This window comes from Colias croceus, chromosome 11, assembly GCF_905220415.1.
Source record: "Colias croceus chromosome 11, ilColCroc2.1".
In the NCBI taxonomy this organism is placed as follows: Eukaryota; Metazoa; Arthropoda; class Insecta; order Lepidoptera; family Pieridae; genus Colias; species Colias croceus.
Window position 1 is genome coordinate 9428482 of NC_059547.1, and position 23485 is coordinate 9451966.

Consider the following 23485-nt stretch of genomic DNA (forward strand, 5'->3'; position numbering starts at 1 on the left):
ATCGACGATTGTAGGTCACCGAATGCGAATGATTAATTAATTCAGCGTCGTTTAATTGCAATTAATAAAAAACGAAAAATACAAGACTGTATATCTATATATATATATTTTTTTATATTTCATAATTAAATGAGCATTATGAGTCGTGCACTTTTGGGTTTTCCAAATAATTTATTATTTTATTATTCTTATTATATTTTATGATTCCAAAAATTATTATTATTCGCGTTATTTAATTTAAATCTACATTATACATTAATTCAAATACATATAAAAATAGACTATCCTTTTTGGTATTATTACAATTTGCCGGATATTTTTTAAAACTATATAAATCCAACTTTCAAAAAGTTACGCACCCCTGCAATTCCCAATGACCTTGCATGTGTTTTGTTTACATTTAGTATCGCTTCTCGTTGGCCGTACTCTAATAGGTACAGTCCCCGGCACGTAACTTGGCAAGAGTCGTTAGATGCGCAGAAGTCGTTCTTTAGGTCTCTTTGGTGGTCAAGCGGGACGCGGGGTATAACGTAGCGCCGATCACGACTCGCTATTGGTGCGTCTGTCGACCCTTGCCTCCCGCACCGCGTCTTCGTTCCGTTCGCTCCCGATAAACACTTGCGTGCACGAAAGTAGTACCCTTTGTTTCTACTCCTTCCACCAGCTCAGGTGGTAGTTCTAGTTTGATTCCAGGTGTATCAGTATTATTAACCGATAGTGACGACGAGAACTTATAATTTTTAATAATAATATTTTTTTTTACTGAATAAAAAAATGCATATTATATTTTATTTATAACACCTATATTATTATTTATACACAATAAATGTCACGAATTCCTCCGCTTTGTTTAACTACAAGATTAAAAATAAATGATGGCAATAACCATAATAACAACCAATAAAAGTGATCAGTTTTTTATTCCACTAAGTGTAGGATGCGCGAACTTGCCCCCACTACGTCAAAACCTTGCCAACTTACGTGCCGGGGACTGTACCATATAGAATCAAAAAGGCAGGAAGGCGACGAAAATATAAAGAAAATAAAAGATTTCACGTCAGCTGCTACTGTCACGTTTGTCATTGGTCATAACTCATAGCAAACGTCATGTCATGTCTGATGTCACATATTGATTGTTGATCAAGGAAAACAGAACAATATTTTTGTTAGGTACTCATAATTAAAAATATTTATGCGCAATTTCGATATAATATCATAAACCGTACTTTTTATAGATTTTATATCGAGATTGAAAAACGTATTAACCAATACATGAGTGATTAAATAACCTTAAAACAACAATATTGAGTATGCTTGTAAGATTAGCTTGGTTTGAGTGTAAAGAGTTTTAATTATTAGTTTCAATGTTTTGGGATCATGTGTACGCGAATAGGCACATTATGCAGGAGTTTGAAGACGTAGTTATCCATAAAACGAGCGTTTCCGTGTTTGTGGCGTTGTTTTATTTGGAAATGCTGTATATTCTGTTGATGACTCTTTCTATTCTGAATAGATTGAATCAAAACCTGTCGTGGTGAAAAGGTACGTAATTTAAATGGGTATAACCGCGAAAAATTGTACATGAATTATTTTTTCAATGGCAATGAATGGATTCATTTTATTTTTTTCCACCCAGCGTCTCCACATATTCTATAATATTATCACCAAAGTTTGCTGGGTGGTTATAGTAATCTTTTTTAAAAAATCTTTTTACAACATGTCACTGGGACTCAATATGAGACCCATCAGGGGCAACAAATGGGTTGTCTGGATCTGAGTGATTAACTTTTTTATGAACATACCCATGTTGTCCCAAACAATCATATTATGCTCACCAATAATCCATATGAATTGTTGTCCCCTCAGCAACATGCTTTTGAATGAACTATGGTTTTTATTTTTTAATACAATATAATAACAGAGATAACAAATGTCTAAATGTACATACATTTAGACATACATTTAGACATTTGTTATCTCTTTCAAACAAAATTCTTGTAGTTTTGTCAATGTAACTGAAACAATTTTGAACATAATCTCAAAAATTAAAAAAAAAGTTTTCTCTGTCATTACACGTTTCCGCACGAAAAGCCGCTAATGTATGTTTCGGGGCATCATTATCGATCGATAAAAATTAAAATCGCGGCGAAACTCGTGCCGCAAGTTAGAAACTTCGCAAGTCAACCCAAACCTTTTAATAAAGCCTGGTTTACACTTTGATTAGTGTGAGTGCAGGTGATTAGTGCGGGGCAAGTGTGTAGTGCGAGTAGTGTCCAATTCACTGCGAGCGCAGGTGAATAGTGCGAGTAGTGTCCAATTCTTATTTGTTCATGTTTTAGATACTCCTGTACAAATTTATAGGTTGTGTCTTCGGTCCACTTTGCCATTTTGTACAACAACAAGCGTCTGACGCTACACACTAAACGCTAAACACTTAACACTCCTGTCCAGACGTGTTTAGTGGCAGGCACGCTGCGTGTGAGGGGGGAGGGGGGAGGGGGGCGCGCGGGACGTGGCTACTCGCAGTCCACTCGCAAAAAAATAGAACACGCTTCTATTCACTTTACTACACAGCCTACTAATCACTTGCACTAATCAGTAATCAGTCGCTGTCCACACCTAGTCACTAATCACCTGCACTAATAACCTGCACTTGCACTAATCAGTCGCTGTCCACACCTAGTCACTAATCACCAGCACTAATGGAGTTTCTTGCCGATTCTTCTCCATAGATACTGCTTTCCGAATCGGTGGTAAATGTTAAAAATACTTATGATAAATGAATGTTTGAGTTTGAGTTTGAGTTTAATAACCTGCACTTGCACTAATCAAAGTGAAAACCAGGCTTAATGCACAAGGCCTTATTCGATTTTTTATTATTATTTTAAAAACTGTCCACTTTTTTTATACGTTTGTAACTTGTGTGTAACATCACGTATGTAACGTTACATAACTCTAATCTCTAACTGCCCTAATAGAAGAATTATTAGAATCCCTCTCTAATTTTCTTGAGTGGCAACACTATTGGCATGCTGGCAACATTTAAATAACAAAGGCAGCCATTTTTTCTTTGAGTGAAATGGTGTTTTGTGTTGATGTGAGATTTGTCGCTCGAAAAAAGTTTAGGTATTTATAGCGTTCGATTGCGAGGTAAGTATATATTATATTCTGTCTTATTATTAAAAATCTTTACGTAGGTTTACTATAAAACTAAAGAATTAGACTACTTCGTGGTTCTTAGCATTCACAATCGAGTAGTAATTTTAATTTAAGGTTATGTCGCATGCACTTTTTGTCATGATTGTAACGATGTGTAACGAAATGTGATACGTTACAGTTGTGTTACCTACAGTCGACATATTGTTAGGCTTAGAACACATAGGTCTATTAAAAATTGCGCGAAAAAAAGACGATAATTAAACAGCTGAACAGATTTTGATGTGCAAGATATCATTGGATTGGTCTAAAATATCATTATGTCTAAAATATCATGGTCTATATATATATTTTTATATTTTACCCGTCTGCGCATAAAAAAGGATAACGTTTTCAAATCATAGATTTTGATGTTCAAGGTACCTATCATCGGATTGTTATTTATCTCTAGAATATCATTGTCTATAAAACTTTATTAATATATAACCCGACTGCGCATAAAAGGAGGATAATGTTTTTAAACCTAAACGGCTGGATGGATTTTAATGTGTAAGTTATCATTGGATTGGTCTTTATCTCTAGTTTTCCATTAGCTTAAGGACGCTGTCACAAATCTGCGTTACTCAAATTTAGGTATCTAACGTCGCCACGTGGTTCGCGGGAACATCGCGCTCACGTAAACATAGCGCATTCCATTTTATAGACCATCTTCATACTTGATATTATTTTTTTTTATATTTTTATTGAAATTGATTCCAGAAGATTACTGGGAACTTTAAAAATTCATTTTGTTACTATTATTAGTAGGTACGATCCTTATAAGTATTTTAGTGTATTCAACCAACTTAAAAAAGTGTGACTATTTTACAACAATTTGAATATGAATTGTATTATTGTATACAATATCGAAGCTTTTTAAGAAATGTATAAAATACTTTTTTAAGAATTATTATCATACATAATATTATATGTTACCGGCAATATATTAAACCCGGCATTGTAAGCAATTCTTAGTAAATGTATGTTATTCCGAGAAACAGTCGGAATGAAATAAATTAAATTCGTTACCACACATTCACATTACCTATATCTTTAAATATGAACTTTTCCTAAGTAGCAAACACATTTGCAAATGTGGGTGGTTTTTGGGGTAGCTATTAACCAATATGAGGTCAAAACTAAAATCCAAGATGGCACCGACGAAAATTTGAAATCTTTTCGTCATGGGTGTCATTTTCAAGGAGTTGGAGTAGCTATTAAATAAGTATTAATCAATATGAGGTCAAATCTAAAATCCAAAATGGCGCCGACGACAATTTGACATCATTTCGTCACGGGTGTCATTTTCATGGTTTTTGGGGTAGCTATTAACCAATATGAGGTCAAAACTAAAATCCAAGATGGCGCCGACAAAAATTTTATATATTTTCTTCATGGGTGTCATTTTCATGGTTATTGGGGTAGCTATTAACGAATATGAGGTCAAAACTAAAATCCAAGATGGCGCCGACGAAAATTTTACATCTTTTCGACATGGGTGTCATTTTCATGGTTTTTGGGGTAGCTATTAACCAATATGAGGTCAAAACTAAAATCGAAGATGGCGCCGACGAAAATTTTACATCATTTCGTCATGGGTGTCATATTCATGGTTTTTGGGGTATCTATTAACCAATATGAGGTCAAAACTAAAATCCAAGATGGTGTCGACGAAACTTTACATCTTTTCGGCATGGGTGTCATTTTCAAGGTTTTTGAGACAGCTATTACCAAATCCCCAATGTAACCGTCGATAATTAGGTATATTTTTCTTACTCCTTTAAAGTAAACTTAAATAAAATAACAAAAACGTTAACAACCACAGTTTTGTAGAAAGTCTTAAAAAAAACAATTTTAAAGAACATTGAAATTTGAAATGCATATTTAGAAATTTAATATAAAACGCAACTCTGTGGCAATCATGTTAATATTCTGACAGATATTAGTAACTTTAAATATATTCTTTAAATATATTCGCTAAACTTTATTTAAAATAAAGTTTATCTAAAACATTTAAACGAAGAGAATAAAATAAAAAAGAACGTGTGTGCCGAGAAAACGTGTCAGGAGTGAAACTTCTTTGGCGAGATTCATAGATACCAAAATCGCCGCCTTGCTCCATAACGCGACAGTATTACCATGACGCGATCTTGAAATTCGACGACCATCTTGGATTTTAGTTTTGACCTCATATTCGTTAATAGCTACCCCAAAAACCATGAAAATGACACCCATCACGAAAAATGTCAAATTTTCGTCAGCGCCATCTTGGATTATAGTTTTGACCTCATATTCGTTAATAGCTATCCCAAAAACCATGAAAATGACACCCATGATGAAAAGATGTCAAATTTTTCGTCGGCGCCATCTTGGATTATAGTTTTGACCTCATATTCGATAATAGCTACCCCAAAAACCATGAAAATGACACCCATGACGAAAAGATGTAAAATTTTCGTCGGCGCCATCTTGGATTTCAGTTTTGACCTCATATTGGTTAATAGCTACCCCAAAAACCATGAAAATGACACCCATGACGAAAAGATGTAAAATTTTTGTCGGCGCCATCTTGGATTATAGTTTTGACCTCATATTCGTTAATAGCTACCCCAAAAACCATGAAAATGACACCCATGACGAAAAGATGTAAAATTTTCGTCGGCGCCATCTTGGATTTCAGTTTTGACCTCATATTGGTTAATAGCTACCCCAAAAACCATGAAAATGACACCCATGACGAAAAGTTGTAAAATTTTTGTCGGCGCCATCTTGGATTATAGTTTTGACCTCATATTCGTTAATAGCTACCCCAAAAACCATGAAAATGACACCCATGACGAAAAGATGTAAAATTTTCGTCGGCGCCATCTTGGATTTCAGTTTTGACCTCATATTCGGTAATAGCTACCCCAAAAACTATGAAAATGACACCCATCACGAAAAAAAGCCAAATTTTCATCGACGCCATCTTGAATTGTTTTACCCCACCAATCTATTCAACAACCCATAAAAAAGAGGATCTCAGGCAAGGTAATTTTAAAAACATAATTTTAAATTACAAATAATTGGAATATGAAACTTATACAGTTTACTCATAAAAAGTATCAAATATTTCAAATCACGAAAAAGACAGTGCACGCACAATAATCTTTTTTATTTCGTTTTTATTTTTGGCACGAGGAGCGATACACCCGTCCTTCCAAGAGCGCTTCTGAGCGCGGTCTGACGAATCGCGAGAACAAAATGTATGAAGAAATCGACAAGTATTTTTAATTTAGCTCATTATTGAAATAAAATTTTGATTTAGATTCATAAAAATTACACCATATATAAAGGACTATATATCCCTCAATAAGATATAGTTAAGAAGATAGATTAGGCTCTTAATTTTCCTAAAATGGTACCGGTTTAGACCCCATTTTTTTGCATTTTATGCGTTTATTGTGATGGAAAAAACGTATTTCAGCGACAATTTTGTATGACGTCGTACAATTTTTATAAGATGAACGTAGAGCTGAATATATTATCTCTAAATTAAGATATTACTATGTTCTCACGTGTAATTGCTTTAAGTTAAAATGGTACCGAAAAACAGCGTGTTTTTGTAAAAATACGTTATAGCGTCCTTAATATGTTTTACCTGATTGTACAAAAAAAAGAAGAAAATAAAATAATTAATAAAAAAAAAATTAAAAAAAACCGACTGACACTGCAAATTCATAACACGCAGTCGGAGGCTATACAGGGTTACTTGTAAAACACCAGCAACCTCGCAGGACAAGATAGCTAACATCATAAGAAACAACATTTGTTCTACGACTTTTAATAATTTGTTAGATTTTATTTTCATACAAAAATAAATGTTCATTTAATTTTCCGTTTGAATATTATAAACTCTACACGCATTCCAAAAAATACGTAAACAAGAAGCGAACGGGAGGGGAAAGGGGGCGTGGCGTCGTCCTTTCGATAATGAATAGAACATAGACTTACAAATGTTAGGAGAGTACAATAAAAGCTTAAAAAATCATTTAAAAATAATTTATTGCGTTATGCCAAAAGTCGTAGATCAAAATGTTGTTACTTATGATGTTAGCTATCTTGTCCTGCGAGGTTGCCGGTGTTTTACAAATAACCCTGTATATAAGATGTATAGAATGGGTAGAAGCCAGTAGGTAATATTTTGTAGCCGTGTAGCCTCCGACTAGGACTGCGTGTTATGAATTTGCAGTGTCAGTCGGGTTTTTTAATTTTTTGTGATTAAATATTTTTTCAAATGAGAAAATCAAATTACAGATGGCGTTGACGAATGCCGAAAGGCAAAAAAAATATCGAGAGAGGTTACAAGTTCAAAATCCCGAGAAATATAAAGAACTACAAAAAGAACGGAATAAAAAGCGGAAAAAAATTCAAGAGTGTTCCAAAGTAGTTATAGAACTGAAAAGGAAACAGTGGAGAGCTAGTCAAAACCGCCATAGAAAGAAAATAAATGGTGAACCAAACTGTGAAAATGATATTCCCACTGTTTGTGAGGGTACTAATGATGCTGAAAGATTGCAAAGAAAAAGATTACAAATAAGATTTCAGAGAAGGTGAGCTGAGCAAAAAAAAAACTTATGAAGAAAGAATTAAAATATGGAGTTAGAAGTTAAGAAATTATAAAATAATAATAGTTATTATATCATAAGGTTTTAAAAAACCATAAAAAAACAATATTAAAATTTATTGAACCTAGACGAATAGATACATCACGATCTACCTGAAATTTGTATTATTAAAAAAGTTGAATTGTTATTTGACTCCAAAGAGTATGTTATGAAAAATGATGACTGTGCAGATAACATTTATTTTGAAGCGTTATATAATATATTAGTCTTTTCGAAATCTGTAAGGTTCTTTTTGATGAAAGTGTAGAACTTAGAAGTGGAATATAATAAAGTATTCACCATATACTATATTATTGTTATATTATGCCTGTATAATTGTAACATTTTCAAGGTTATTACTGCCAATGTTTGATTTGCCTATAAGTAACAATTTTTTTTAAGAAAGTGTGCTCTATAGTCCTTTTTATGATATTTTTAAATACAATTTTGATTTATGCATATTTTTATTTTTATTCATTTTTTTATGATATGAATTGGTTTTACCTATATCTCCATTTTTTCGTGTCGTGTGAGTGTGAGACATCGTGTCGACGTTAATTTTTTAATGCTAGGAAGAAAAGATGACTGTTATATTATGTACTAAGCTTTATAATGGTCATGTAAGTAACATTCAGTCATGAATGTAACGTTTGTTACATTGTCAATTGTCATGAATGTAACGGTTTACGGTACAATTTTTCGCGGTGATACCCAAATACAAATCTGTTGATTTACTCTTATTTAAAAGCAAATTAATTAAGTTAGGGAAATAAATAGTTAGTCAACAGTTTTAGATGGTTTTAGACATAAAATTCTACACTTGTTTTCTCAAGTATAATAATTAACTAGCTGCTCCGCGCGGTTTCACCCCCGTGGCTCCACTCCTGTTGGTCGTAGCGTGATGATATATTATAGCCTATAACCTTCCTCGATGAATGGGCTATCTAACACCGAAATAATTTTTCAAATCGGACCATTAGTTCCCGAGATTAGCGCGTTCAAACAAGCAAACAAACTCTTCAGCTTTATAATATTAGTATAGATATAGTATTATATTTCCTAAACTTAACAAATGTACAGGTATAATTTTAAAATGGATGAGGCAAAGATACCCCCAGAAAGACTATACTTATGGAAGGAAAAGGAAAATGATGTATTTATTGAACACAATAATATCTATGATCATCAGACAGACGGCTTGAGGTTTCTGTTCAAACAGTTTAAGAAAGTAAGTACCAATTTTTATAGCTAAACCTAAATATGAGGAAATATTTTATTATGAATTATACAGGCCAGAAAGATGAGGTAAAATAACATTATGCGTATGTCGCGTCAAGTAAAAAGAACGCTGACGGTTAAGCTGCGCATTGGCGATTTATCGGTCTATTTGGTGTTATGAGGTATAAGAATAACAAATAGGTAGTTGCGAAGCCACGATTCGCGAGCCTAGTTCAAAAATAAAATAATCGGCACATAGCTTACGTGCAAAACTCGATCCATGCGCAAACACACCCCATTACTTTCATCCAGCGTTCTTTTTACGTGACGCGTACTGTAAAACAAGTTTTAAATTACCTTTTTTCTTTGTCATCATGTCATGGCAATGAGCAAAGATTTATTTTACTGTGTTTGCTATTTTTTTTATATTCTGAATGTGTAATATCTGCCTACAACTTAAGGCTTATAAAGAATATCTCAATAAAGTTTGCAATTAAAATGAACATTCAATTTATCTAAATAAAAGAAAAGCCTGAAACATTTTACTACAAATACATTTAATTTTCAATAGTAAAAATTATTTCATCAATTTCCTAAATATCACTTTTTCAATATTTTAGAAAAACCCCGGAGTGATTTTGAACTATCCTCGTCGATGTGGCAAATCTGTAACGATAGTTTTATTCCTGTATGCTATAAGGAAGCTGTTACAACAACCTGTGTTGATTCTCTGCAAGGATACCCAGGATGCTGAGAATTGGCACCAGTGCTTCCAAATGTGGAGTGGATTTTCACCTGGTAATTATGAAATAGAGGATAATGGTCATCTATTTCTACCCATATTTTGTTTTTGTCTTATATTATGCACTTGCCTTCATTCTAAGCTCTATAAGCAGATTTTAATAACAGTAAAATAAGGGTGTGAGCAGAGAGTGAGTTTGCACACTGTCAAAAAATTGTGACGTTCTGTTGATTTCTATATTTAACAAATTAGTCTCACTTTGATAGACTATAATCTTGTATTTGCTTTTATTTTGTATTAGCACACAATATTGTAATGTTGCAGTTTTTTATTGATAAAATATAAACAGCTATAACTATATTATTTCGAATAAGGGCCGATTTTTCAATCCTTGGTTAAAAATTATCCGTCCAATAAAGTATTGCGAGAACATTTTAAAATGTCACCTGTAAACTGTCTTATACGGACAATTAGAATACATTTTTGAAATGGTAGTTTAATACATTATTCGATGAATAAGTTTTAACCAAGGATTGAAAAATCAGCCCTAAGAGATTTAAAGGCCGTTTTTTTATTATTTTACTTATACATAGGTTTTTCAGAGCAATAGAACATAAATGTCTTCATAAATATATTTATTTTCTCAGATGAGATTGCATTCGAACCAACGAAAGCATTATTGAAGAAGCAAATATTTATAAAATCGATGTCAGACCTGGTATCGTTCACTCGTCGAAGTTGGAGCATACTCGTACATAAAGATGACGATTTTGAGGGTTTACCGCAATTTTCTAGTGTCGATTTTTATATTTGGGCCACTTCCACTGATGTTATGGTATGTATTTATATTATAGGTAGTATATCTTTCTTTTGTCTAGCTGTATAATATGAGGCATTGTGCGATTTTTATAATAATAATTATTGGTAGATATGTTTTTTATGATAATTATGATTTTCTTTTATTTTTTATGCTTTTTGCAATAATTATCATTAACTACTGTATATATTTTTTATTACCAATTAATAACCAAATGTAGTCACTCATTTTTACTGTAATGCTTTAGAATTTAATTACCGATAAATCATACACAGAAGAAGGCTAAGGAAGAAAAACCCTATAACAGTTATAACAATAAAATGATGATAAAAAAGAGCGTGTGTGCCAAGCGCACGTGTCAGAAGTGAAACTTCTTTGGCCATACTTAAAGATACCAAAATCGTCGCTTTGCTAAATGACCTGACGGTATTGTCATGATGTGACTCTGAAATTTTACTCTCAACACGCCTAAAGAAGTTTCCTTACTCTATTTTTGTGAATGCGAAATGTATGTTTGTTTGTATTTTTTGTGACGCAGGTAATAGAGTAATATGGCTAAACATCTGATCACCATGCGAATTTACTTTGACCAAGTGGGCTATATCACAGACCAACATAACATGTATATTTTTGTATTGCAGAAAGACCTCCCTTTCCTATCCTCTATCTACAAGTGGATTAATCCTAAAGAGAAGATAAATTTTGACCATGATAAAGGTGACTTCAAGAAGCAAATATTACTGGATGCTCAGTTAGAAAATATTGTGTTGAGAAGATTTAGAATATCTATGCCTGATCAACAGGTATGACATAAATTTTATTTACTACTTCGTTTTTTAATTTAAAACAAGACCTACCTATATGAAAAATATAGAAACTGTTGGGTATATTATGTAATATATATCACACTAGCTATTCCCCGCGGTTTCACCTCTGTTCTGTCCTGTTGTTCTTGATCTAGCGTGATGATATATAGCCTTCCTCGATAAATGGGCTATCTAACACCGAAAGAATTTTTCAAATCGGACCAGTAGTTCCCGAGATTAGCGCGTTCAAACAAACAAACAAACTCTTCAGCTTTATAATATTAGTACTAGCTGGTGCGTTGTGCGCGGGCTGCAAGCAGCCCGCGAGCCCCTTTTGCCCCTGGGTTGTAGCAATAGGGCAGTCATTAGAAAATGTGTTAGAATTCCCAGTCCATTTGTAATTTTCTGCTAACAGCGATTCCACAGTCAATCGGAAGTGCTTATAAATTCCCAATTCAAATATTTTCTATTCTGGAATGCTGTCGACCTTCGAAGGTGCGTTGTGCGCGGGCTGCAAGCAGCCCGCGAGCCCCTTTTGCCCCTGGGTTTAAGCAATAGGGCAGTCATTTGAAAATGCATTCGAATTTCCTGTCCATTTGTTACATCTGCTAACAGCGATTCTACAGTCAGTCGGTAATGCTTATAAATTCCCCATTCAAGTATTTTCCACTCCGGGAGGCTGTCCACCTTCGAAGGAGCGTAGTGCGCGGGCTGCAAGCAGCCCGCGAGCCCCTTTTGCCCCTGGGTTGTAGCAATAGGGCAGTCATTAGAAAATGTGTTAGAATTCCCAGTCCATTTGTAATTTTCTGCTAACAGCGATTCCACAGTCAATCGGAAGTGCTTATAAATTCCCAATTCAAATATTTTCTATTCTGGAATGCTGTCGACCTTCGAAGGTGCGTTGTGCGCGGGCTGCAAGCAGCCCGCGAGCCCCTTTTGCCCCTGGGTTTAAGCAATAGGGCAGTCATTTGAAAATGCATTCGAATTTCCTGTCCATTTGTTACATCTGCTAACAGCGATTCTACAGTCAGTCGGTAATGCTTATAAATTCCCCATTCAAGTATTTTCCACTCCGGGAGGCTGTCCACCTTCGAAGGAGCGTAGTGCGCGGGCTGCAAGCAGCCCGCGAAGCATCCCAGGGCAGAAATCTTCAGTCATTTGAAAAAGCATTAAAAATTCCCCGTCAATTTGCTATTATCTGCAAACAGCGATTCCACAGTCAATCGGTAGTGCTTATAAATTTCAAATTCAAATATTTTCTATTCCGGGGGGCGGTTCACCTTCGAGGGTGCGTGGTGCGCGAGCTGCAAGCAGCTCGCGGCTCATCCCAGGGCAGAAATCTTCAGTCATTTGAAAATGCATTCGAATTTCCTTTCCATTTGTAACATCTGCTAACAGCGATTCTACAGTCAGTCGAAACTGCTTATAAATTACTTATTCAAATATTGTTAAATTTTTGAAACGTCTTATCGATAGCGGGCAGTGACTTTTCATAATAAACTGTTCAAGAGTTAACCTAACACGCTCGTCGCTTCGCTCCTCGCTACCTATTTGAATATTTAGGCCGGCCGCTGCCGCGACTCGCTCGCTTCGCTCGCTTGGCTCGTGCGATAGGTAGTTCAAAAGTTAACCTAACTCGCTCGTCGCTTCGCTCCTCGCTACCTATTTGAATATTTAGGCCGGCCGCTGCCGCGACTCGCTCGCTTCGCTCGCTTGGCTCGTGCGATAGGTAGTTCAAAAGTTAACCTAACTCGCTCGTCGCTTCGCTCCTCGCTACCTATTTGAATATTTAGGCCGGCCGCTGTCGTGACTCGCTCGCTTCGCTCGCATGGCTCGTGTGGTAGTTCAAAAGTTAACCTAACACGCTCGTCGCTTCGCTCCTCGCTACCTATTTGAATATTTACGCTGGCCGCTGCCGTGACTCGCTCGCTTCGCTCGCTTGGCTCGTGCGGTAGTTCAAAAGTTAATAAATATTTTCTTCTCCGGGAGGCTGTCAACCCTCGAAGTTGCGCGGTGCGCGGGCAGCAAGCAGCCCGCGGTGCCGTCTTTTGCCGATGCTATTCAATTACCCTTCCTACTATGGAAATTTCCATACAAAATTTTCGAAAAAAAAAATTTCGCTTTTTAGCAAAAAATTTTATGTGCCTGGAAGCGGACCAAGTTTTTAAACATTTTTTACCTTGGTGACCCCAACCTAAGTGCCACCAGTTCAGAGAGCCGTTGAATTTCGTGATGTATGGAAAATGGAAACCGGGGGTCGGAGAGAAATTCTGAGTATGCAGTTTTGTAAACCTGACCGATCAGAGCACAAAAGTCAATTTTCAAACCGATCGTCAAGTAACCGGCGCCACCATCTTGCCTCGAAAAATTGGCCATTTTTGAAAAAAAAATTGCGTCCAATTTAAAATTTCTCGATTGCCCTGGTAGCACCCCATCTTCCTGATCATTTTTTAGTTCTACACCCCCCACCTATCTCGCGCCGTTTCAGAGAGCCGTCAAATTTTGCGTTGTATGAAACTCGGAAACCAGCGATGGAAACTCAATTATGAGTATGCCAGCTTAATATGCGACTTGATTAAAGCCCCTGTGCCAAGTTTCAGCGCGATCGGACCAGCGATGGCCGTTTTAGAATTTGTATGGCGGCGGCCATTTTTTCCACCATTTTGAATTTTTTTCGCACTCTGTGGTAATTGCTCAAGGTCTACTACAAGTTTAGTTCGAGCACCCCAGATGTAGCTGCTACCGTTTGCGCGGGCCGTTGACCGTCTCCGCGGGCTGTGAGAAAGTTTAGGATTTCGGATTTTTCTAGATATCCTGGGAGCTGGGCGAGTACAAACGTGGTAAGAGTGTGTTTCTCCATTGCACCACCTCGGCTAAATTTACGTTTTTATGTTTGCGCCAAAAATGGAAAAATTCCAAAATCGAGCGTCACAATGGCTCCCTGGTAGCGTCCCAGGGTGTTGATCATTTTTAGTTCCGGGACCCCCCACCCAACTCGCACCGTTTCCGCGGGCCGTTGGAGTTTATGTTGTATGGAAGTTGGAAACGGGGGCCCGGAGCCACTCGAACGGGGCACCGATCGATTCGCCGGCTCGAACAGAGCACGTGTGCCAAATTTGAGACGTAAGGATTCATTAACGGCGATTTTGGCAAAGTACGGCGGCCATCTTGTTTTCGCGAAAATCCCCATTTTTCCACCTCCCCTGGTAATCGCCACCAGTTCCGAGCATTTTTTGTTTAGACACCCTCCCTCCAGGTATCACCGTTTTTGCGCACCTCCAGGGGTCCACCCTCTTGTCCAGGGTGTTGGAGTTCGCTATATTTTTCCTCTGGTCACTCGGCGCACCTCTACACGATCACGCCAAAATCCCCCCCACTTTCCACGTAGTTTCCGAGAAAAGCGATGTCAGTCAGTCAGTGAATCAGTGGTAGTGTAGCTTTATATATTATAACTAGCTGGTGCGTTGTGCGCGGGCTGCAAGCAGCCCGCGAGCCCCTTTTGCCTCTGAGTTGAAGCAATAGGGCAGTCATTTGAAAATGCATTCGAATTTCCTGTCCATTTGTTACATCTGCTAACAGCGATTCTACAGTCAGTCGGTAATGCTTATAAATTCCCCATTCAAGTATTCTCCACTCCGGGAGGCTGTCCACCTTCGAGGGTGCGTGGTGCGCGGGCTGCAAGCAGCCCGCGAAGCATCCCAGGGCAGAAATCTTCAGTCATTTGAAAATGCGTTAAAATTCCCCGTCAATTTGCTTTTATCTGCTAACAGCGATTCCACAGTCAATCGGAAGTGCTTATAAATTCCCCATTCAAATATTTTCTATACCGGGGGGCTATCCACCATCGAGGGTGCGTGGTGCGCGAGCTGCAAGCAGCTCGCGGCTCATCCCAGGGCAGAAATCTTCAGTCATTTGAAAATGCATTCGAATTTTCTGTCCATTTGTTACATCTGCTAACAGCGATTCTACAGTCAGTCGGTAATGATTATAAATTCCCCATTCAAGTATTTTCCACTCCGGGAGGCTGTCCACTTTCGAAGGTGCAGGTGCGTCTCATCCCGGGGCAGAAATTTTCAGTCAATTGAAAATGCATTCGAATTTCCTGTCCATTTGTTACTATATGCTAACAGAGATTCTACAATCTACAGTCAATTATGAAAAATCATTGATTCCCGATGAAAAATACACTAAAAAGTATTAAATAAAAAATAACTACGTTAAAAAAACCGACTTCAAAAACGGAAAAGTAAAAAATAAAAACGATTTAATATACCTACTTAATTACTACATAATATTTAGTTGTGCTATTTACCTTACTTGCAACTCAAGAACTACATTATTCGCAATACAAAAATACGCTATTTTCAATACAAAAACAAAGAGTAGTGTGCTACTATTGGTGTAAGTCCTACGCTTATAAAGCGTGAACGATTGGCTTATTCACTCAATAAAATATTTATTTATTTATTTAAAAGACATCACATGCCATTACAGGACAATGCCCAATGCGACAGAGATACAATTTTATAAAACAAAAAAAAACTTAACTAAATTAAAATAACATACATAAATTAACAAAGAAATATAAGCTTTGAATAACTTCTTAACAAAAACAGATTAACTGTACTATCACCCTTGCGAATTCAGTTTAATATGTGTGAAGATGTATAAAACATATTGAAAACTTCAGTCTTTTTAGTAGCGTCGATTAAAATCAAATTCATTATGCATTAAAATTCCCCGTCAATTTGTTATTATCTGCTAACAGCGATTCCGCAGTCAATCGGAAGTGCTTATAAATTTCTCATTCAAATATTTTCTATTCCGGGGGGCTGTCCACCTTCGAGGGTGAGTGGTGCGCGAGCTGCAAGCAGCTCGCGGCTCATCCCAGGGCAAAAATCTTCAGTCATTTGAAAATGCATTCGAATTTCCTTTCCATTTGTAACATCTGCTAACAGCGATTCTACAGTCAGTCGAAACTGCTTATAAATTACTTAATCAAATGTTGTTAAATTTTTGAAACGTCTTATCGATAGCGGGCAGTGACTTTTCATAATAAACTGTTCAAGAGTTAACCTAACACGCTCGTCGCTTCGCTCCTCGCTACCTATGTATTTGAATATTTAGGCCGGCCGCTGCCGCGACTCGCTCGCTTCGCTCGCTTGGCTCGTGCGATAGGTAGTTCAAAAGTTAACCAAACACGCTCGTCGCTTCGCTCCTCGCTACCTATTTGAATATTTAGGCCGACCGCTGCCGTGACTCGCTCGCTTCGCTCGCATGGCTCGTGCGGTAGTTCAAAAGTTAACCTTACACGCTCGTCGCTTCGCTCCTCGCTACCTAACGCAACTCGCTCGCTTCGCTCGCTTGGCTCGTGCGATAGGTAGTTCATAAGTTAACCTAACACGCTCGTCGCTTCGCTCCTCGCTACCTATTTGAATATTTAGGCCGGCCGTTGACGCGACTCGCTCGCTTCGCTCGCTTGGCTCGTGCGGTAAGTAGTTCAAAAGTTAACCTAACACGCTCGTCGCTTCGCTCCTCGCTACCTATTTGAATATTTACGCTGGCCGCTGCCGTGACTCGCTCGCTTCGCTCGCTTGGCTCGTGCGGTAGTTCAAAAGTTAATAAATATTTTCTACTCCGGGAGGCTGTCAACCCTCGAAGTTGCGCGGTGCGCGGGCAGCAAGCAGCCCGCGGTGCCGTCTTTTGCCGATGCTATTCAATTACACTTCCTACTATGGAAATTTCCATACAAAATTTTCGAAAAAAAAAATTTCGCTTTTTAGCAAAAATTTTTATGTGCCTGGAAGCGGACCAAGTTTTTAAACATTTTTTACCTTGGTGACCCCAACCTAAGTGCCACCAGTTCAGAGAGCCGTTGAATTTCGTGATGTATGGAAAATGGAAACCGGGGGTCGGAGAGAAATTCTGAGTATGCAGTTTTGTAAACCTGACCGATCAGAGCACAAAAGTCAATTTTCAAACCGATCGTCAAGTAACCGGCGCCACCATCTTGCCTCGAAAAATTGGCCATTTTTGAAAAAAAAATTGCGTCCAATTTAAAATTTCTCGATTGCCCTGGTAGCACCCCATCTTCCTGATCATTTTTTAGTTCTACACCCCCCACCTATCTCGCGCCGTTTCAGAGAGCCGTCAAATTTTGCGTTGTATGAAACTCGGAAACCAGCGATCGAAACTCAATTATGAGTATGCCAACATAATATGCGACTCGATTAAAGCCCCTGTGCCAAGTTTCAGCGTGATCGGACCAGCGATGGCCGTTTTAGAATTTGTATGGCGGCGGCCATTTTTTCCGCCATTTTGAATTTTTTTCACTATCTGTGGTAATTGCTCGAGGTCTACTACAAGTTTAGTTCGAGCACCCCAGATGTATCTGCTACCGTTTGCGCGGGCCGTTGACCGTCTTCGAGAGATGAGGGAAAGTTTAAGATTTCGGATTTTTCTGGATATCCTGGGAGCTGGGCGAGTACGAATGCGTCATTGGTGTATTTCTCCATTGCACCACCTCGTCTAAATTTACGTTTTTATGTTTGCGCCAAAAATGGAAAAATTCCAAAATCGAGCGTCCCACTATGGCTCCCTGGTAGCGTCCCAGGGTGGTGATCATTTTTAGTTCGGGGACCCCCCACCCATCTCGCACCGTTTCCGCGGGCCGTTAGATTTTACGTTGTATGGAAGTTGGAAACCGGGGCCCGGAGCCACTCGAACGGGGCACCGATCGATTCGCCGGCTCGAACAGAGCACGTGTGCCAAATTTGAGACGTAAGGATTCATAAACGGCGATTTTGGCAAAGTACGGCGGCCATCTTGTTTTCGCGAAAATCCCCATTTTTCCACCTCCCCTGGTAATCGCCACCAGTTCTGAGCATTTTTTGTTCAGACACCCCCCCTCCAGGTATCACCGTTTTTGCGCACCTCCAGGGGTCCACTCTCTTGTCCAGGGTGTTGGAGATGTCAATATTTTTCCGGTGGTCACTCGGCGCACCTCTACACGATCACGTCATTATCCCCCCCACTTTCCACGTAGTTTCCGAGAAAAGCGATGTCAGTGAGTGAGTGGTAGTGTAGCTTTATATATTATAACTAGCTGGTGCGTTGTGCGCGGGCTGCAAGCAGCCCGCGAGCCCCTCTTGCCCCTGGGTTGAAGCAATAGGGCAGTCATTAGAAAATGCGTAAGAATTCCCAGTCCATTTGTAATTTTCTGCTAACAGCGATTCCAGAGTCAATCGGAAGTGCTTATAAATTCCCAATTCAAATTCAAATATTTTATATTCTGGAATGCTGTCGACCTTCGAGGGTGCGTGGTGCGCGGGCTGCAAGCAGCCAGCGAGCCCCTTCTGCCCCTGGGTTGAAGCAATAGGGCAGTCATTAGAAAATGTGTTAGAATTCAGAGTCCATTTGTAATTTTCTGCTAACAGTGATTCCACAGTCAATCGGAAGTGCTTATAAATTCCCAATTCAAATATTTTCTATTCTGGAATGCTGTCGACCTTCGAAGGTGCGTTGTGCGCGGGCTGCAAGCAGCCCGCGAGCCCCTTTTGCCCCTGGGTTGAAGCAATAGGGCAGTCATTTGAAAATATATTCGGATTTTCTGTCCATTTGTTACAGCTGCTAACAGCGATTCTACAGTCAGTCGTTAATGCTTATAAATTCCCCATTCAAGTATTTTCCACTCCGGGAGGCTGTCCACCTTCGAGGGAGCGTAGTGCGCGGGCTGCAAGCAGCCCGCGAAGCATCCCAGGGCAGAAATCTTCAGTCATTTGAAAGTGCATTCGAATTTCCTATCCATTTGTTACATCTCCTAACAGCGATTCTACGGTCAGTCGGTAATGCTTATAAATTCCCCATTCAAATATTTTCTATTCCGGGGGGCTGTCCACCTTCGAGGTTGCGTGGTGCGCGAGCTGCAAGCAGCTCGCGGCTCATCCCAGGGCAGAAATCGTCAGTTATTTGAAAATGCATTCGAATTTCCTTTCCATTTGTAACATCTGCTAATAGCGATTCTACAGTCAGTCGAAACTGCTTATAAATTACTTATTCAATTATTGTTAAATTTTTGAAACGTCTTATCGATAGCGGGCAGTGACTTTTCATAATAAACTGTTCAAGAGTTAACCTAACACGCTCGTCGCTTCGCTCCTCACTACCTATTTGAATATTTAGGCCGGCCGCTGCCGCGACTCGCTCGCTTCGCTCGCTTGGCTCGTGCGATAGGTAGTTCAAAAGTTAACCTAACACGCTCGTCGCTTCGCTCCTCGCTACCTATTTGAATATTTAGGCCGGCCGCTGTCGTGACTCGCTCGCTTCGCTCGCATGGCTCGTGTGGTAGTTCAAAAGTTAACCTTACACGCTCGTCGCTTCGCTCCTCGCTACCTAAACTGCTTATAAATTACTTATTCAAATATTGGTAAAATTTTTGAAACGTCTTATCGATAGCGGGCAGTGACTTTTCATAATAAACTGTTCAAGAGTTAACCTAACACGCTCGTCGCTTCGCTCCTCGCTACCTATTTGAATATTTAGGCCGGCCGCTGCCGCAACTCGCTCGCTTGGCTCGTGCGGTAGGTAGTTCATAAGTTAACCTAACACGCTCGTCGCTTCGCTCCTCGCTACCTATTTGAATATTTAGGCCGGCCGTTGACACGACTCGCTCGCTTCGCTCGCTTGGCTCGTGCGGTAAGTAGTTCAAAAGTTAACCTAACACGCTCGTCGCTTCGCTCCTCGCTACCTATTTGAATATTTATGCTGGCAGCTGCCGTGACTCGCTCGCTTCGCTCGCTTGGCTCGTGCGGTAGGTAGTTCAAAAGTTAATAAATATTTTCGACTCCGGGAGGCTGTCAACCCTCGAAGTTGCGCGGTGCGCGGGCAGCAAGCAGCCCGCGGTGCCGTCTTTTGCCGATGCTATTCAATTACCCTTCCTACTATGGAAATTTCCATACAAAATTTTCGAAAAAAAAAATTTCGCATTTTACCAAAAATTTTTATATGCCTGGAAGCGGACCAAGTTTTTGAACATTTTTTACTTCGGCAACCCCGACCTAAGTGCCACCAGTTCAGAGAGCCGTTGAATTTGGTGATGTATGGAAAATGGAAACCGGGGGTCGGAGAGAAATTCTGAGTATGCAGTTTTGTAAATATGGTTGATAAGAGCACAAAAGTCAATTTTTAGACCCATCGTAAAGTAACCGGCGCCACCATCTTGCCTCGAAAAATCGGCCATTTTTGAAAAAAAAATTGCGTCCAATTTAAAATTTCTCGATTGCCCTGGTAGCGCCCCATCTTCCTGATCATTTTTTAGTTCTACACCCCCCACCTATCTCGCGCCGTTTCGGAGAGCCGTCGAATTTCGCGTTGTATGAAACTCGGAAACCAGCGATGCAAACTCGATTATGAGTATGCCAACTTAATATGCGGCTCGATTAAAGCCCCTGTGCCAAGTTTCAGCGCGATCGGACCAGCGATGGCCGTTTTAGAATTTGTATGGCGGCGGCCATTTTTTCCGCCATTTTGAATTTTTTTCGCACTCTGTGGTAATTGCTCGAGGTCTACTACAAGTTTAGTTTTAGCACCCCAGATGTAGCTGCTACCGTTTGCGCGGGCCGTTGACCGTCTCCGCGGGCTGTGAGAAAGTTCAAGATTTCGGATTTTTCTGGATATCCTGGGAGCTGGGCGAGTACACACGTGGTGAGAGTGTATTTCCGCGTTGCGCCACCTCGGCTAAATTTACGTTTTTATGTTTGCGCCAAAAATGGAAAAATTCCAAAATCGAGCGTCCCACTACGGCTCCCTGGTAGCGTCCCAGGGTGGTGATCATTTTTAGTTCCGGGACCCCCCACCCAACTCGCACCGTTTCCGCGGGCCGTTGGATTTTACGTTGTATGGCAGTTGGAAACCAGGGCCCGGAGCCACTCGAACGGGGCACCGATCGATTTGCCGGCTCGAACAGAGCACGTGTGCCAAATTTGAGACGTAAGGATTCATAAACGGCGATTTTGGCAAAGTACGGCGGCCATCTTGTTTTCGCGAAAATCCCCATTTTTCCACCACCCCTGGTAATCGCCACCAGTTCCGAGCATTTTTTGTTCAGACACCCCCCCTCCAGGTGGCACCGTTTTTGCGCACCTCTAGGGGTCCACTTGGTATTCGAAGATGATCAAGATCGCTATATTTTTCCTCTGGTCACTCGGCGCACCTCTATACGATCACGTCAACATCCCCCCCACTTTCCACGTAGTTTCCGAGAAAACCGATGTCAGTCAGTGAGTCAGTGAGTGGTAGTGTAGCTTTATATATTATAATAGATTTTTTATTATATAAGTAGAAATCTTTTATTATTAATAACCTTCTGAATAACACTGTATTTATAATCATGTTGTTAATTTAATATTACTATGTCTGTTCACATTTTTTAGACTAACAACGATGAAGATTATTGTATACAACCGAAAAAGTCTAAGAAGAATAAAGATGCAACTGGGAAAAAGATAAAACGATCCAAAGTAGTAAGTAAAGACATTAACGTCAATCAACCCGGTAGTTCTAACCAAGAAAAAAAACATGATACAAATGATGATGCAAAAATGGATATAGAAACATTTATAAATGATAAGAATCCTGTAGCAAAGGATCAAGATGAATTTGATGATAAATTCGCTGATTTGCAATATGATAGTAATGATAGTTTTATTTATAAAGAAACGAAAGTATTAAATGATGATACGGAAAATATAGATAAAACTGACGCTATAGCTTCAGTAACTGAAGATAATTTGCCTAGTGATGTAAACACAGAAATAATTTTAGAAAACAGTGTAAGAGAATCTCTTAGTGACACAAATGATACAAGTGATTGTGTTCTTAAATATAGTGACAATACAGATATTCATGACAATACAAAATCAGATGTAAGTTTAAATGAAACTTCAGACAATATTAACAATTTATCCGATAGTATATTAAAGCCAGATAGTGCAGATGTAACTACAAATTCTGAAATGAAAGTCCAGAAAATATCTAATGGAGTTAAAAACAATGATAATGCAAACGATTCATTAATTAAAGATTTAAAAGAAAATGAAGACACAGATAAGAAAATCAAGCCAAATGTTTCACATAAAACAGATATAGATAGTAAGATTAATGAAATGGAGGAAAAAGCTATGAAAAAATTCAAAGGATCGATATTAGATAGCATATTTAATTAGTCAAGAGCTAATACTATTGGTGTTTCTTATAAAATCGATAAAAAAAATAGTTCTTGGTGTCAAAAGTTAGTTTAAATTTGAAACAAAAATTGTATGATAAAAATACTAAATAATGGTCAATGCTGCATTGACAATGCATTATGCTTTGAAAAACACACTTATTGTTATTTTTATGTCTTTATCTATGTTTTTTCTTCAAGTCAAATTCCAAGGCACAATATATTATTATTATGTATTGTTTCGGTTATTTACTTATTTATTTAGCAATCAATTAGTTAAATAACTAAATTATTTAAGTTAGCTTTTTGCATAATTTTAGTTTTAATATCTTTGTCACAAAGATCTTTTCAATGCATTTTGTTACCAGTGTATAATACCTTGAGTATCAAGGCTTGATAATACCAGTCGTATTTTTTTCTGAACATGTTCAGTCTTATTCAAATGCAATGTAAGTGAAATTATGTTAATTTTCACTTTTTAAAATATTATCTGTATTTAAAAAACGACCTTTTGTATTGTTGAATAAACTAAGAAATACATTGAATTGTTTTATTTACTCGATATAAATTTTCCTTATTTCGTATATTTTTTGTGTGTGTTGGCAAGGAGCTGGTAACTTAGTATTAATGAATAAATGCGCGCAAGTGTGCAAAATCCGCCGAGCGCGTGAGCATGCGCCGCGAATCTTAACCCACGACCATCGAAAACCACTCAATAGATTTTTGTTGATACTTTTCAGTGGCGTAGCGTTGTGTTACGGTTCATTTACGTCAAACGAACATAGCGCTCGAGCTATCATTCTTTCGTGATCTTTTAGTGTAAACGAAAAACTCGTATTC

The 23485-nt window shown here is 38.5% G+C and overlaps 1 protein-coding gene across 5 annotated transcripts; it reads left to right on the forward strand.

Moving 5' to 3' along the window:
• Positions 1-1120: 1120 nt before the first annotated feature.
• Positions 1121-22763, forward strand: LOC123695754 (autophagy-related protein 23-like). Of its 5 annotated transcripts, none has more exons than XM_045641673.1 (7): positions 1121-1542; positions 7492-7787; positions 8922-9069; positions 9680-9857; positions 10449-10636; positions 11260-11421; positions 21855-22763. In XM_045641673.1, the coding sequence occupies exons 2-7, from the start codon at positions 7492-7494 to the stop codon at positions 22644-22646; spliced, it is 1764 nt and encodes a 587-aa protein (XP_045497629.1). In that variant the 5' UTR covers positions 1121-1542; the 3' UTR covers positions 22647-22763. The 5 variants fall into 5 exon arrangements, with proteins under 5 accessions (XP_045497629.1, XP_045497631.1, XP_045497630.1 ...); XM_045641674.1 differs by lacking the exon at positions 1121-1542 and adding an exon at positions 2782-3150; XM_045641672.1 differs by lacking the exon at positions 1121-1542 and adding an exon at positions 3193-3705.
• Positions 22764-23485: the final 722 nt, after the last annotated feature.

Excerpts from the sequence above, each read along its gene's own strand:
- LOC123695754 (XM_045641673.1), top strand. The coding sequence starts at position 7,492 with ATGGCGTTGACGAATGCCGAAAGGCAAAAAAAATATCGAGAGAGGTTA. Across the intron at positions 9,070-9,679 it reads TGTTCAAACAGTTTAAGAAA|AAAAACCCCGGAGTGATTTT; the intron begins GTAAGTACCAAT and ends TCAATATTTTAG. Across the intron at positions 10,637-11,259 it reads CCACTTCCACTGATGTTATG|AAAGACCTCCCTTTCCTATC; the intron begins GTATGTATTTAT and ends TTTGTATTGCAG.